Source organism: Sinocyclocheilus rhinocerous, unplaced genomic scaffold (genome assembly GCF_001515625.1).
Source record: "Sinocyclocheilus rhinocerous isolate Xijiao unplaced genomic scaffold, SAMN03320098_v1.1 scaffold2106, whole genome shotgun sequence".
Classification (NCBI taxonomy): domain Eukaryota; kingdom Metazoa; phylum Chordata; class Actinopteri; order Cypriniformes; family Cyprinidae; genus Sinocyclocheilus; species Sinocyclocheilus rhinocerous.
The window spans coordinates 193,474-209,273 of record NW_015657498.1 but is presented as its reverse complement, the minus strand read 5'-3'; the positions used below and the strand labels follow the sequence as shown (position 1 = coordinate 209,273).

General features: G+C 35.9%; 1 protein-coding gene across 1 annotated transcript; it reads left to right on the top strand.

Annotated features, from left to right (window-relative positions):
- The first annotated feature begins 220 nt into the window (after nucleotides 1-220).
- Nucleotides 221-15,188, top strand: LOC107721163 (selenocysteine-specific elongation factor). The gene is made up of 8 exons (XM_016529033.1): nucleotides 221-756; nucleotides 2,852-3,059; nucleotides 3,492-3,588; nucleotides 4,214-4,378; nucleotides 5,093-5,722; nucleotides 6,367-6,523; nucleotides 7,106-7,354; nucleotides 14,887-15,188. The coding sequence occupies exons 1-8, from the start codon at nucleotides 459-461 to the stop codon at nucleotides 15,186-15,188; spliced, it is 2,106 nt and encodes a 701-aa protein (XP_016384519.1). The 5' UTR covers nucleotides 221-458.
- The last annotated feature ends 612 nt before the right edge of the window (nucleotides 15,189-15,800 follow it).

The following is a 15,800-nucleotide window of genomic DNA, read 5'->3' as shown; positions in this document are numbered from 1 at the left end:
GGAACGAAGATGCGCCACTGTGAGTTCCACAAAACTCTTCTTCTGTATGAAGTGCAAATAAACTCCTAATTGTGAAATAAACATGCTGTAAACAATTGAAACATTTTATATATTATTTGATCCATGATGCATTTTCCTTTTCAAAACAAATGCTCTGAAGAGGAACCTATGAGTTGAGTTGCTGTTACACCAGGGATTGTTTATTTGCAGCACAGGAAAAACACCTGTCAAATTTCAGAAAAGTTTGCTGAAAACAGTAAGAGCAGCAATTTACGTTAGCATGTTATTTAATCTCTCAAATCAGAATTAAGAAGAAGATATTGCCACCCAAATTAGAGACACTTGGTTAACTGACAGTTTAATATCGAGCTGGTTGGGTTGAACCAGCAGCGTTGCTGTCAGCAGTTCAAAGTCTGCGCATTCATTCTCTGATCCCCAACAGTCGCGCTGTTCTAGTGATGGCAGATTCCAGTCCTCCTAAAACGCTGAACTTTAACGTTGGTGTCCTCGGCCATGTGGACAGCGGAAAAACGTCTCTTGCCCGTGCGCTGAGCAGCACCGCATCCACCGCAGCCTTCGACAAGAACCCCCAGTCCAAAGAGCGGGGGATCACGCTGGATCTCGGCTTTAGTGCGTTTACGGTGCCCTTACCGGAGCACCTGAAAGAATCCTGCGGGGACAGACAATACGACAGTCTGCAGTTCACACTGGTGGACTGCCCGGGACATGCATCCCTCATACGCACCATTATCGGGGGTAAGTGGGTAAATTAGTTGGGTTTTTTTTTACAATCAAACTGCAGGTTTTATGTTTGCGTGAATCAGTGTATAAATCATATAATTCACCACGCACTACTAACGTCTTTTAATTCCTGTTATAACTGTTATCATGTTATATATATATATATATATATGATTATAAGCATACTACTTGAAAAAATGTAATCATCACGTTTTATCTCACAATTTCAGATTTTTTTTCCGGTCAGAGTACAGTTCCACAGCTATGGAAAATTATTCTTGTTGAACTCTCACTCATCAAAGATTTTGATTGGGACTGTTATCATGTTATATATATATATATATATATATATATATATATGATCATAAGCATACTACTTGAAGAATCACAAACCTGTCAGTGCATTTTAAACTCTATCCAGAACTACCACTTTTGATCAGTAGGTGGTGTGTATAGTATTTGAAGTGGTCATATTAACCCTGTAAAGATTAAATATGATACAATAGTCAGATTTTTTATGGAAGTTTGTTGAACTTTTATACAAAATATAAAAGAAAATCTTAAAATATGCATACGTGTTTTATGTTTGTATCAAATTTGATAGTAAGATGCAGGAGAGTATAGTGCTGCTCGCATTCAAAGATTAAAAAACATCAGTTTTATTTGATGAAATTCTGAGAGCTTGTAATTCAATGATATTTTTATTTCAGTATAACAGACTACTTGCTTTAAATTAATATAAATATAATTTGTCACTCTAAATCTATCAATAATATGTCTTTAGTAAGATGATGTTGTTCCTCAAGCCTGTTTCATTTTTGATACATTATAAAAAATTTAAATAAAAAAAAAGATGTATGGATAATTGAGTAATCCTACATTTCTTCAGTTCAGTAAATGTTAATGATAATATAAATATTAATTACAATATAAAAGTTATTCTTATATTCACTTTATAAAAATCATTAAAAATCACATCAAAAAGACTTGTGTACCATTACCTAAAGGTGGGATTTTTTTGTTTGTTTTTTGTTTTGTTTTAGAATTATACTAAAAGGCCTTTTATTTGCTAAAATAGTATGAACGATCAATTAGAGTGTACAACAGGTCTTGTAAGTTTTGATAATACTGATCATTTAGGGAGTAGGGACATTAAAAATTCATGTTTCAAACGTGATACTGTAGGCTTTATAGAGTTAAATCACGTTTTCAAATCAAAAGACACATGCTTTTAATGACAGACTTGTAATGGTACAAAATATAAAATAAAAATGCATTTAGAATTAGAACACCTTTTACAGTTACAGCAAAGAATAGCATTTTGTCAACATGTTATCATGATCAGATTCTGTCATTTAATGCACTTCCAAATTATAACACACAATTAAGTGTCTTTAACACACTGAAAAAAAAATACTGGTGTAGGAGTTCCTTCGACACAATTTTCACTCAGAAATTGCTAGTACATTTCTCAAATAATTACAAAGAAATGTCAAGTTACATTGAATTAAACGTGAAATTTTGAAGTAGAAATACTGAAATAGTACTTATTGTACTTATTTACAACTTTACAACTATGAAAAATAATTTTTTACAGTGGAATCACACATATTTGTTAATGGGTAGTTATGGGTACAATACATGCAATACATCAATATTCCTCCATACTAAAAGCTCACATGGCTTGTTTTCTAACATGCACAGTCTTATAGGTATTATGTTCACAGAGGGATGTATGAAGAAATAGATGATGAGAAACAATGTCTAGAGGTTTTTTTTGTTAACCTTCAGGTCCAAACAAACCCAGAGAACTCTCAGTGTAGTGGGAATGTCTAGTGTAATTGCATTGATCGTACTAGTGTGTGTGTGTGTGTGTGTGTGTGTGTGTGTGAGCATTTATGGCACATGTGGTTGATTAAGGCGGAAGGGGGCTGTTCGGGGTTCCAGCTTGACTTCCTCTCTCCCCCCAGAGGGGATCTCTCAGGAAAGAATGAGTGCCAGTGAGAGGGAGAGAAAAAGAGGGAAAGGCAATGTAGCGATGACTGTACTTTGTCATGTTTGTCATTGTTGAAGTTATATGTTTTACTCTCATCTGTATACTTGCATTCAGGTGCTCAGATCATTGATCTGATGATGTTGGTGGTTGACGTTGTGAAAGGTATGCAGACACAAACAGCAGAGTGTCTTTTGATTGGTCAGCTCACCTGCTCCCACATGATCGTAATCCTCAACAAAACAGACCTGTTGCCTAGTGACAAGAGACAGGCGGCTGTTGACAAAATGACCAAGAGGATGCACAAAACTCTTGAGAACACAAGGTAGACACTGTCAAGCACATGTTTAACTGTATATTAGACATATTACACATTTTGCCATGTGTTGAGACTGTAAAAAATGATTGTAATTTTAATGGTAAAAGACTTTAAATGCTATATAGACTATAATTTACAGTTTTTGGAAGTAAAAAAGAACAAGCCATCTTAAAATTTACAGTGAAAAAAAATGTAAATTGCTGCCGTTTTTCTTTAACTTCTGGCAACTTCAGCTGCTGTTTTTTTTTCTTTACGTAAATTTCACAGATTTTTTTTTACAACATATATAACAAATCTAAACTGCTTGATTGTTTATATTGTGGTCAAATCTGTCGCACGAGATATTATAGATGTTATAAACATTAACATCATAATTTTCATTTTTGGGTGAACTTATTGTGCATACAAATAAAATTGACTTGACTTTTTACTTGTCAGATTTAAAGGCTGCGCTATTATTGCTGTGGCAGCAAAGCCTGGTGGTCCTGAGTTCCCAGAAACAGACGAGCCACAAGGAATAACTGAACTCATAGACGTGAGTTAGTGGGTGTGTTCAGTATTATTTTCTCCAATGACATGTTTGTTGCCAACTCCTTTAACCATCTCCCTATACTTGGTGCCTCTACCTTTTTCCAGTGAAGAGCTATGAGACGTTTAGCTTGTAGAGTACACATATAAACAAAAATATGTTCTCTTCTTCTCAATTTAAAGTTATTAGGATATAAATTTAATATAAAAACTTTTGGTTCAAGGGGGTCTGAGACCATTTTTAAACTTAAACTTTACATTTTTTCCCCCTATAAACATGGAAATTAGAATAAAATGTTAGGAGTTTGAAAATGCCTAAATAAAGAAAAGTTATGATGTCAAAGAAGTAATATATACAGGACACTAAGTCAAATTTAGGCAAATTTGTGACATTGACCATACAAATGATCATTGCAAAAGATTTCCTTCTTTCCATTAATACACACAATGGAACATTTTCAAATCCTGGATAACAGATCAGGTTTTGCACAAACTTGTGGAGTTTATACTAACTTGAGTCAATGTTTTTTATTAAAGCAAAAGGGTGATTTTAGGTTTCAGACCTTTAGACATTACTGTATTTTGCAAGGTGTGGATCATATTTTTGAAGAGGTCTCTGTCTTTGTATTCAGTTATTGAAGGCCCAAGCCTTCTTTCCTCATAGAGATCCATCGGGTTCTCTTCTGATGGCTGTAGATCACTGTTTCTCCATCCGTGGCCAGGGAACAGTCATTACTGGCACCATCCTACAAGGGTCACTCGGTGTCAATGATACTGTGGAGATACCAGCGTTAAAGGTATTTATGTAATTCTACACACAGCTCTACAATACATACACTACCAATCAAAAGTTTGGGGTGAGTACGATTTCTTTAAGCGAATGTACTTTTATTCTGCAAAGATGCATTAAATTGAAAGTGACAGTAAAGATGTTTATAATGTTGCAAAAAATTTCTATTTCAAATAAATGCTGTTCTTTTGAACTTACTAAGTATTTATTGTAGTATCACCATTTCAAAGCACAACTGCTTTGAATATCGATAATAATAACAAATGTCTCTTGAGCACCAAATCAGCATATTAGAATGATTTCTGAAGGATCATGTGACACTGAAGACTGGAGTAATGATGCTGAAAATTCAACTTTGCCGTCACAGGAATAAATTATATTTCAAAATATATTTAAATAGAAAACAGGTATTTTACATTGTAATAATGCGTCACAATATTGTTTCACAATACTGTTTTTATTGGATTTTTTTAATTAAATAAATAAAGCCTAAAAAATGTTTTTGTTTGTTTTGTTTTTTTTTATTCAAAAACGTACCGGCCCCAGACTTTTGAACAGTAGTATACATGCAAACTGCATAAAAAAAAATATTCTCGTCTTTTTTCTTATTTCTCTGACTGTTTCCAAATGATCAGTTTCACCATGGTAGGTGAACAGATATTTTGCTACATAGTGTATTGACATGATCAGCTCCTTATTTCAGATTTTTTTTATTCCTCAGGTAACTCGCAAGGTCAAATCTGTGCAGATGTTTCGAAAGTCAGTTCCTAGTGCTATGCAAGGGGATAGGGTTGGTGTGTGTGTGACCCAGTTTGACCCAAAACTGTTAGAACGAGGTGTAGTATGCACACCAGGTTCATTGCAGACTCTTTTTGCTGCTATTATATCCGTTCAAAAGATTGAATACTATCGTGGAGCACTTACTAGCCGTGCAAAGTTTCACATTACTGTTGGACATGAAACTGTTATGGCACGTATCTCATTCTTCAATCGAGTGCTTCCCAGAAACGAAAATGGAGACTGTAGCCCCACCTCTAAAGAGCAAAGTGCAAAGTTTTTCTCATTTGATTGGGAGTTTCATCACCTGGATGAGTTTCTGACTTGTCAGACAGAAGGTGGGAGAGGGGAACCACAGCAATGGGCTTTACTTGAGTTTGAACGACCAGTCACATGTCCAACACTTTGCTTAGTGATTGGGTCACGACTGGACTCAGATATCCATGGTAACACATGCAGGCTTGCCTTTCATGGAAAGCTTCTGGAAGGCTTTGAGGACAAAAACTACACAGAGACAGCACTGCCTCGGCTCAAAATCAGCAAAGACAAGCAGAAAGAAGGAGCAGTGGAACGGGTGACTACAAATATTTACACTTCCATTCAAAGGTTTGGGGTGAGATTTGTTTTAGGTAAATTAATACTTCTATTCAGCAAGGATTAAGTTGATCAAAAGTCACAGTAAAAGTTTTTTTGGTTAAAGATTCCTTTTACAAATAAAATCTTTCTATTCATCAGATAATCCAGACAAAAATGTATCATGGGTTCCACAAAAATATTAAGCAGCACAACTGTTTTCAACACTGGCAATAATAAGAAATGTTTCTTGAGCACCAGATCAGCATATCAGAATGATTTCTAAAGAATCATATTGAAGACTGGAGTAATGGCTGCAGCTTTGCCATCACAGGAATAATTTAAAATATATAAAAATGGAAAGAGTTCTTTTATTGTGATAATATTTCACTATATTATTGTTTTTAAACAAATTAATGCAGCCTTGGTGAACATAAGAAACTTAAAAAAAATTAAAAAAAAATCTTACCAACCCCAAACGTTTTGAATTGTAATGGTAATGTATATATTATACATGATTATATATATATATATATATATATATATATATAATTTAGAATTTATTTCTTTTGAACACTTCATGTTCTCTGGTTCTAGCTAAGCAGTTTTGCCAATTTTCTTTTCCAATTTTGTATCTTTGGTCAGGTGACAGATGACTACACTGTGATTGGTCGAAACCTTTTTAAGAAGGAGACGAACCTTCAGCTGTTTGTGGGTTTAAAAGTTACACTGTCAACAGGAGAAACGGGCTCCATTGAAGGTGGCTTCGGCCAAAGTGGCAAGATCAAAATCAGAATTCCAGGTAAGCAAAGACAAAAACACTCTCTTTTACTCGCCCTTACTACTTTCTTGGCCCCTTTTTACCTCCTTCCTCTAAGTTTCTTGTCAGGTGACTTGCATATTTATACATCCATATACTCATTCGTTCATTCATAAACAGCATATAAAAGCTACTCACATTTAAAGTTACACACACCAAAAATGCATGCTGAATCTGAAATATAAATGCAAAAAAAAAAAACTCACATCCTTTTCCTGACCCTCAAGGCTCACTTTGTGTAGGTAGACCTCAGCCACACAAATATACGTACACACACATTACAGCACACCCCTCACTTCAGGCCCAATGAAATGCAGTAGAATTAATGTATCCATAGCCACACAAGTAAAGATGTTTAACATTTTTGTAATCTACATTACCTCAAATTATTGCCTAGCTTGAGAAAAAGTAAGTCGGTCTAGATTTAAAATATTTTTGCCATGAAATTTTGATTTATGCAGCAGTTAATTTCTGTTTAAAACAAATAATCATATGATAATTGTATCCGGCCAAAACGTGAGGGATACATTCTGTCTAGTCACGTTGTGTTTCTGTTTCTGTTAGAGGGGCTGAAAGAAGAAACCAAGCAGCTTCTATCCTCTTTCTCTAAGAAGAAGGGGAAGGGTGGGGCCAAAACTGAATCCTCCAAATTGGAGGAAACTAAGCCCGACGCTCAACCAGTCACCATACATCTGAACTTCAAACGCTATATATATGATCCCCAAACGGCTCAAAATCAGCAAAGACAAGCAGAAAGAAGGAGCAGTGGAACGGGTGACTACAAATATTTACACTTCCATTCAAAGGTTTGGGGTGAGATTTGTTTTAGGTAAATTAATACTTCTATTCAGCAAGGATTAAGTTGATCAAAAGTCACAGTAAAAGTTTTTTTGGTTAAAGATTCCTTTTACAAATAAAATCTTTCTATTCATCAGATAATCCAGACAAAAATGTATCATGGGTTCCACAAAAATATTAAGCAGCACAACTGTTTTCAACACTGGCAATAATAAGAAATGTTTCTTGAGCACCAGATCAGCATATCAGAATGATTTCTAAAGAATCATATTGAAGACTGGAGTAATGGCTGCAGCTTTGCCATCACAGGAATAATTTAAAATATATAAAAATGGAAAGAGTTCTTTTATTGTGATAATATTTCACTATATTATTGTTTTTAAACAAATTAATGCAGCCTTGGTGAACATAAGAAACTTAAAAAAAATTAAAAAAAAATCTTACCAACCCCAAACGTTTTGAATTGTAATGGTAATGTATATATTATACATGGGGGGGGGGGGGGGGCTCTAATAGCTGAACTGCTGTAGTTGTAGTGTACTGTATATTTTGTGATTTACATTTTGTTTTCAAGAGTGTGTGGAAAGTATTTGTGTTTGGCATATCGAGAGTGGTTGGGACATTGCTTTAGGGCAGAATGCATTGTGAGTATAGGCAAATATTTCTGTTGGCAAATCAGAGGCGAAATGTGTTTCCACACACCCCACCATCAGTTACTCTACATTTATAAATATCCTTTTTTCCATTTGTTTGTTCCACTGTTTATGTATGTATGTTTTTTTGTGCAAATGCAGATGAGAGTGGTTAAAAAAAACAAATAACGTTAAGAAGGGCCATGATAAGTCCTATCATTGTTTAGCGTTTTGCTTCATGGATTTGAATATCTATTCCAGTTACGTTGTGGCAACTTGGGGGAATCTGTAGGCAAATTCGTTCTTAATATGTGAGTATACAAATAGCAGCTGTACTAAAATATTAAATGCCATCTGTGTTGTTATACTTCCCTGTTTGTACCTGACACCGCAGATAAAAACAAAACCTTTATTTGTTTTTCATTATTATTGCCATTAACTGGACTTTTTTAAGAAGTGCATACACGGGTAACTGCCCATCACTTTCATTCTCTTACGCACTCTTTCTTTGACTAGCAAATGTGCTGTCATGGATTAATTTACAGCATCACATTACTCTAAAAGGAAGATGTGTTGAGCTAACTGACTGAAGCTTTTTTAATAGATTTGTATGGAACCTTTGACTACTTGCCTTTGACTTAACCTCTTAAGGAATCTTTTAATGTGTTGTCTGTTGTGTTGCACAGAAGAAATAAAATAATACAGGTCTCGAACAACATGAGAGATTAAATTATTGAACTTTCATTTTTAGGTGAATTATTACTTCATTGTCCAACTATTCCTTTATGTTCCATTCCAGATGACAATAGGACCTTGAGCCTCACCTGGATATGACTTCAGATCCAAAAGTAGAAACTTTATTTTAGTTTAGTCTTCTTAACATCTTAATGCCAGTTGATGTTTAAAAAATATATGTGTTATATCTCCCCCTCTTTTATTAGTTTTTCATATGTATGTATTTTTGTTAGAAAGGACAGATTGGCAATTTTAGCAACTGGTCAGTCACTTTATGATATCCTTAAGTGTTTTTAGATTATAAACTGACCCTATACCATGTTTGGGGTCATTAATATATATATTCTTTTGAACTTTCTATTTATAAAAGAATCCTGAAAAACTAAATGTATCATGGTTTCCACAAAACTATTAAGCAGTACGAAAGATTTCAACTATGAATTTTTTATTGAACAACAAATCAGCATATTAGAATGATTTCTGAGGGACACTGAAGACTGAAATAATGGCTGCTGAAAATTCAACTTTGCCATCACAGGAAAATATATATTTTTTAAATATATAAAAAATAGAAAACAAGTTATTTTCAATTGCAATCATATTTCTAATATTACTGTTTTACTGTATTTTTGATCAAATAAATGTTGCCTTGGTGAGCATAAGAGACTTCAAAAACATAAAAATAAATCTTACTGACCCCAAAACTTTTGAACGGTGATATATGCCGAAAAAATAGCTTGATGCAGTCTGCTGACTGATTGACCACTCATTTCTTCTTTGTACGGATCAGAAGTTCATTGTATGTGTGTGTTTTACTGTGTATTAATATTAATGAAGCAATTTTCTCTGATTAATTACAGCAGGAAAGAGACAGAACACTGAGTTAAATGCTGCAGGCATTAGAACTCCGTGTGAGTCTAACACAACATGGCTTTTATGCCATGTTCGGCCTGCTCTGTCTTTGTGACATTGACTCTAGAGCTCTAAACACAACACACACACACACACAGTCTTTTACTGTCCTTTTCCCTTCAGTGACTCAGATAGGAATCTCAGTCTTTTATTTTGTGTGTGAGTGCATGCATGTACAAGCCTTTGATATGACAGCTTGAGTCTGTTAACCTCTCTAATCAGGGTCCTTCATCAGAAAGGTCTTTCAGAGTGCCTGTTTAAAATGCATAAATTGAAAGAGAGGGGAGAAGAGGGACTGAAAAAGGGAATAGAGAAAAAAGGAAATAAAAACATAAACTCTCCCATGAGGTAGAAGCTGCAGATTGTCTCCTTCCTGACCCTGGACCTGCACTGATCTTGAGATGAGCCCAAAGAGGGGTAAAGTCACGCTCGGTGTTTGACTTACCACTAACATTAACATTATCAGCTTCATCAGCATGGGCAGTTGGCGTTTGTGTGTGTACGTTTTTAATTATTTTCTTTGATCGCATGGATTGTTTCCTTACAGAGTATTTTCTCTCCCTCCTAAACGCGCTCTTTTTAGTGTCCATGTGGACCCTGCAATAGCACTGGCTCACATGTAGAGGGCATTAGTATCCCCAGAGTCAGTCCAGTCGTAGTCATTATTCGTTTTAATTACGGTTTCTCTTTTTTAATTAATAAATAAATAAATAAAAATTGAAACTACTTCCTTGCTACTTCCATTCAGTATTTGTGCTATAGACATGAAGTGTACCTGGATAACTCAAATGGTGAAGTGAACTGAACAGAGTTAAGCTATTACTTTTCTATGTGACCAGACTAGAGGTGAACTGGCATACTTTATACTTTTATACTTTATACTGACTTAAGACAGTAGGTAAGTAACCAGCTCCCACCTAGTAACGCCCTAGTAACGCCCTAGAAACCCAGAACCCCACAGCAACAGGACAGCAATCATGTTTTGTTCAGAAAATGTAAACACGTGGGTACAAATTCTCAAGTGTTGTCTTCATGTTGCCCAGCTATTAACTGACCAGTCATTATACATGTTATATTAAGTTAAAACTTTTCTGTTTTCTGTTAGGGTTAGGTGTGGGTTATATTCTAGTATTATATAGTAGGATAATTGAGACATTTTTTTCCCAGTCATCTCAATTCCAGAAGTGTCCCAATTACCTGAATTCACCCTATTGTAAATTATCCATATTTCATAATTCATTATATATAAATATATTATTTGCTTGAATTTGGTTGGCTAATTATGACAATTATGTATGGATTTTTCAGTCCTCAGTGTACGTCATGGAGTACGTCATGGAGATGCATTACATGCAAGCCATGAAAATCATCTGTTTAGTCTTGATTTGTAATGGCACACACTTGTCAAAATGCATCAGTCGTTTTTTGCATAGAGGTTTTAAGCTCTCAATGAATCAATCACTTGAGCAAAAAACATCAATCCTTCTATAAATCAATGGGCTACTGCTAGAGACCTCTGTATTACTAATCACATAATTTCCCTTAGCTGAGCTTTTAGCTGAACATAGACTAGTGTCCCTGCATTTTATAGATTTACTCAAGTCTCTGGGTGAATGAAAAGTTTAGTGCATTGCATTTCTTTTTGACATCTGAGGTTAATTTTTGCATGAATTAAACATACTTCAACATAGGCTATTTTATTTAGGTCTTATTAAAGCCCGCAATGGAAGTGATTTGAGGCTGAGATATTGTAAACTGCTCACTTGCATACACACACATACATATATATCATGTTTGTGCTGCAATACGTTGTCTTCACAGAGTCATAAAGTAACACACTCTTATAGTATAAAGGTCCACGTCCACAAAAAAGCACATTCATTCAAAAGGGTTCTTTGTTCCAGTCAATTATCCCACTTTCCATCCTTTCTTTGAATGCACTTTATCTCTGTCACCCCGTTGTTCTCTCTCACCTATATTTCCTTTGTTGGGGCTTTTATGTCACACAACCTTTATCCCACACCTCCCTTTCTCTTGTTTTCCTTTTCTTTGTTCTGCACTTTTCTTCCAGGTCAGCAGCATTGTCACTGTCTGCTGAAGAATTTAACTTTGTCACACAGGTATTTTGTGAGCTACGTGTATGTCTAGATCATTCGATGCATATGAGTCTTCAAATAAATTCTAAAGTCCATCTAATGTGGTAGATGCAAAAGTTATTGTTTTAGATGTGTGCCGCCAATAAGTGTTAAAGGCTAAAGATTGTGACCTTTGCCCTTTGAGGTTTACATGCAATTGTTTAGGAGTGCATCAAACTGTCATTTTATGTTTTGTGATCAATTTGTCGACACAAGTGACAGACACTTCAATATGAATTGCTAGACCGTAAGAAAGGAAGTAACAGAGGTCATTCTGTTTTGAACAGTTCAGGTTACGCTCATCCACTGTCCGACTCATTGTTCCAATTAGCAGGGCGGTAAAAGCCTCCCACATCCCTTACTGAAGAGACTAATAAAATTAGCAGGCCCTCCTCAATCTTATCTTTGAATGATAAACAGCCAGCTATTAGATTACAGCTATTAAATTAGAAACAGTCTCTAAACAAACAATTACCTGAATGTAAGTGTGGGATGGATAAAAAGAGGGTAAAACAGAGAGTGGAGAGAGTTTATAGATGCATGCAGACTTTTGAGCATGATGGTTCCATTTACTTGTAAAAAAAAAAGTGTTATGTGTAATGGCTTGAATTAGTTCGATAACATCAGTACATTACAATAACAGAGCAGAACAACCATCAACCTCTCCATTTAAACCCCTTTCCCATCCTTACACATTTTTTACATTTAATGTACTCTAAAAACCTAAATATTTTTGTGGCACATATGCGAGGTCTGGATCTGCATGTATTTAAACAGTTTTTTTTTAACTAATAGATAAATGTAGCACAATTGTGCTAATTATAGTTGATGTTCTAATGACCCAGCTGTCACTCAATACATCTCTTGGGTTACTGTAGCAATGTGAGACCTATTCTACCAATAAGCCTCTGGGTTTTTTTTTCAATCACAACAATAAAGACACAATAGCAACTCATTGACAGAGCCGCCTTTGTGTTGTCTAAAAAGTGTGTCCACATTTTGCTTGTGCATGATTTGGTTTCTCAAAAGTATCAGTATATTCTATAAATCTGTATCTTCTTTCTTTCTTTCTCTGAATATTTTACAAATATTTGACTGTCAACCAATTTATCTTAAATCTATAGCCGGCCTGTTCTCTGCCTGCTCTTTTTTTCTCATTTTTGCCTTTTTTCTTTCCCGGCCTACACAGCTCTATCCATGACTCTTTGTGTACATGTTTCATCTTAACTTTCTCACTGGCTTCATGTTTATTTGTTGTCCATCATGTTTATTTATCCTTTTTTTTGTTTTTTAACAAATTTGCTTTCTGTATTCTTCTGGCACAAACTTTCCATAGAGGTTTGCTAAAATTTGACTTTGATTTTGCTCATGAATTTGGTCATTGACTGAATTCTGTTCCACATCAATTTGATTAAAGTGCTATTTATTATATATGTAGCTTGATATAATGTAATAATTTTTGTTTAAAATGTATTTCATTAGACATGTAAACTTTTGCAGTTTTAGCTTATTTTATTGAGATAGAATACATTCTATGTTGATTTCAAGCCTTCAATATGTTATAATTTGATCATAGCCTCTTGATTTAATGAGTATGTCTGTATTTACTGTTATTGAGCCAGATAACTTGTAACAGTGTATTTAGACTCAGTCCCCTCCTGCCTCCGGCCTACTTTCCTGCCTCTAAGGTTTCTCTCAGGACAAAACCACTAGGACAGGGAAAATAAAAGAGTGGAGAAAGAGAGGAGGGAAAGAGAAGTAAGCAGATCTGTTACCCTGTTCCAGGAGGATGGCAGTAATACACATACACACTCTCACACAAACCACCTCACACCACACAAACTGTCCCTGGAGAGGGGAACTGAGCACTCACAGTTGGTTTGTCATTTAAAATAAGTGATTGTTCTAAGACAGAGGATGAATTAATTTACCTGCTATACAGGAAGATCAGGAGAAGAAAAGACAGACTGAAAGGGGTTGACTGTGGCTTGGCCTGTTATATCGGAGGGTTCTGTTGTGTCCCAGTTTTCAACACAATGTTCGCAAACAGCTACATCTGTTAGGTCAGATTGACAAATATCTATAAAGTAAAATAATGTACTATATACACACTAGTGTTCAAAAGATCAGGGTTATTAAGATTTGGTAAGATATTTTTTGAAAGAGGTCTCTTTTTTTAACCATGGTCACATTTATTTGATCAAAACATTGTGAATATTATTACTATTTTAAAATGACTTTTTTCTATTTTAATATATTTTAAAATATAATTTATTCCTATGATGGCAGCGCTGAATTTTGATTGAGTGATAAGATACAGAAAGACAGATGAAAGAGCGATAGTGTTACAATACAACTGAAGAATCAGAGATACAATCTCTTTTAGATTTAACCTCATATCCCATGGGTATTTACTCTGGCCTATAAAAAATAATAATATAAACCTTGCATTAGAAACACTCTAAAAAGTGAAGACATGTACAAATAAATTTTTTTTAAATTGAATGAGAGAATTCGATTAGATCTGTTAAACTGTAGCATCTAATTTGATCATTATAATAATAATTAGATTAGATTTTGATTAAGATTGATCAGATCAATTGATAAGTACATAAAACATAAAAAGTACATAATTTTTAGACATTATCTATAGATTTACTTTATATATAAAATGCATGATCTATAAATCAATGCAACTTTTAATACATATACATGTTCTCCATACTTATTTTTTACTTACAAAATTGTAAGAATGATTTATTTGATTTCACTTCTTGTCACGGTTTCAGTTCAGTTTGGACTTTGTTTTCGTTTGCACCATTCCCCTGTCTGCATTTGTCACTATGGGTACTGATTTGATTTGCTATCATGTTCAGCTGTGTCACCTCGTTAGCCTGTGTATTTAAGTTCCTGTGTTTTCAGTTCTTTTGGTCTGGTCTGGTCTCGTTGATGGTTTTTAACTGTTGCATCAATGTTTACCTGTGTGTTGGATTAAAGACTTTCTAAACTTTCATCTTCATGTATTTGTTTACACAGTTAGCATGACAGAAGACTGGACCACTACAAATGGACTATGCGGCTAAATTCGCTGCTGTGGCTCAAATGAGCCACAATTTATTAGACTATTTTGAAGGGTTTTGTCGTCTCCTCATCAACACACCATTTGACGACGAGACCCTGAAATCATTGCTCTGGATCGGGGCGAATTACCATCATTCGTATGAGACATCACTCCCAGACACCACAGGACTTGTCAGGAAGGAGGCCATCATTAGGTGTTTGGAGAGCATCTTTCCCCGATCCAGTGCATCGCCAGTCCCAGAGCCCAGCTTCACGGAGCGTCTGTCTGAGCCCACCGTGACTGAAAAGCTAATGCGAGAAGAAGCAACTGAGCCTGCCATCGCCCTGGAGCCTGAGGCGATTGACCAGGTGTGAGCTGGCAACACTGCAAGTGCCTGAGAGAGTATTAGTGGAGTACGAAGGGATGGAAAAAAAGCCCCGCCCATACTCCCGCTGCTGAGGGTGAGCTATAACTGGCCTCTAGAAGCATTTTGGATAATGTAGAAGTGGATAATTTCATGTATTGCCTTGTATGATCTGTCTTCCCGCTGGTTCTGTCCAGCCCTGATTCTCCTAACTCTCCTGTGTTCCCTCCCAGCCTTCCTCCCCCGCCTCATCTATATATCTGCCAGTTCTGCTGCCCTGTCTCCGCTGGTTCCTGTAAGCCCCTCAGCCCCCCCTTAGTCAGCATCATCCTGGAGCCTTGTCTCACTTCGGGGCTTCCAGTCTCCAGCTCTGCCTTGGCATAAGGATCCCCTGTCTCCACCTCCAGCCTCCGAGTCCTGGACTCTACCTTAGCCCTTCGACCCATCGGCTTCACCTTGGCTCCTAGCTCCCTCATCTCCACTGTGGCCCATTGCCCCTCCGGCTCCGCCTTGGTCAGTCGATGACCCTCCTTCGCTATGGGATTCCACTCCTCCAGCTTTGCCTCGTCTCTCCATCCCTCTAGCTCTGTCGGGGCTCCTCCTTGGTCCTCAGTCGCTCCGG

Bases quoted from the DNA above. Each gene is read 5' to 3' on its own strand.
- LOC107721163 (XM_016529033.1), top strand. From the start codon at position 459: ATGGCAGATTCCAGTCCTCCTAAAACGCTGAACTTTAACGTTGGTGTC. The intron at 757-2,851 runs GTAAGTGGGTAA...ACTTGCATTCAG, and splicing joins CATACGCACCATTATCGGGG to GTGCTCAGATCATTGATCTG. The intron at 3,060-3,491 runs GTAGACACTGTC...TTTACTTGTCAG, and splicing joins AAAACTCTTGAGAACACAAG to ATTTAAAGGCTGCGCTATTA.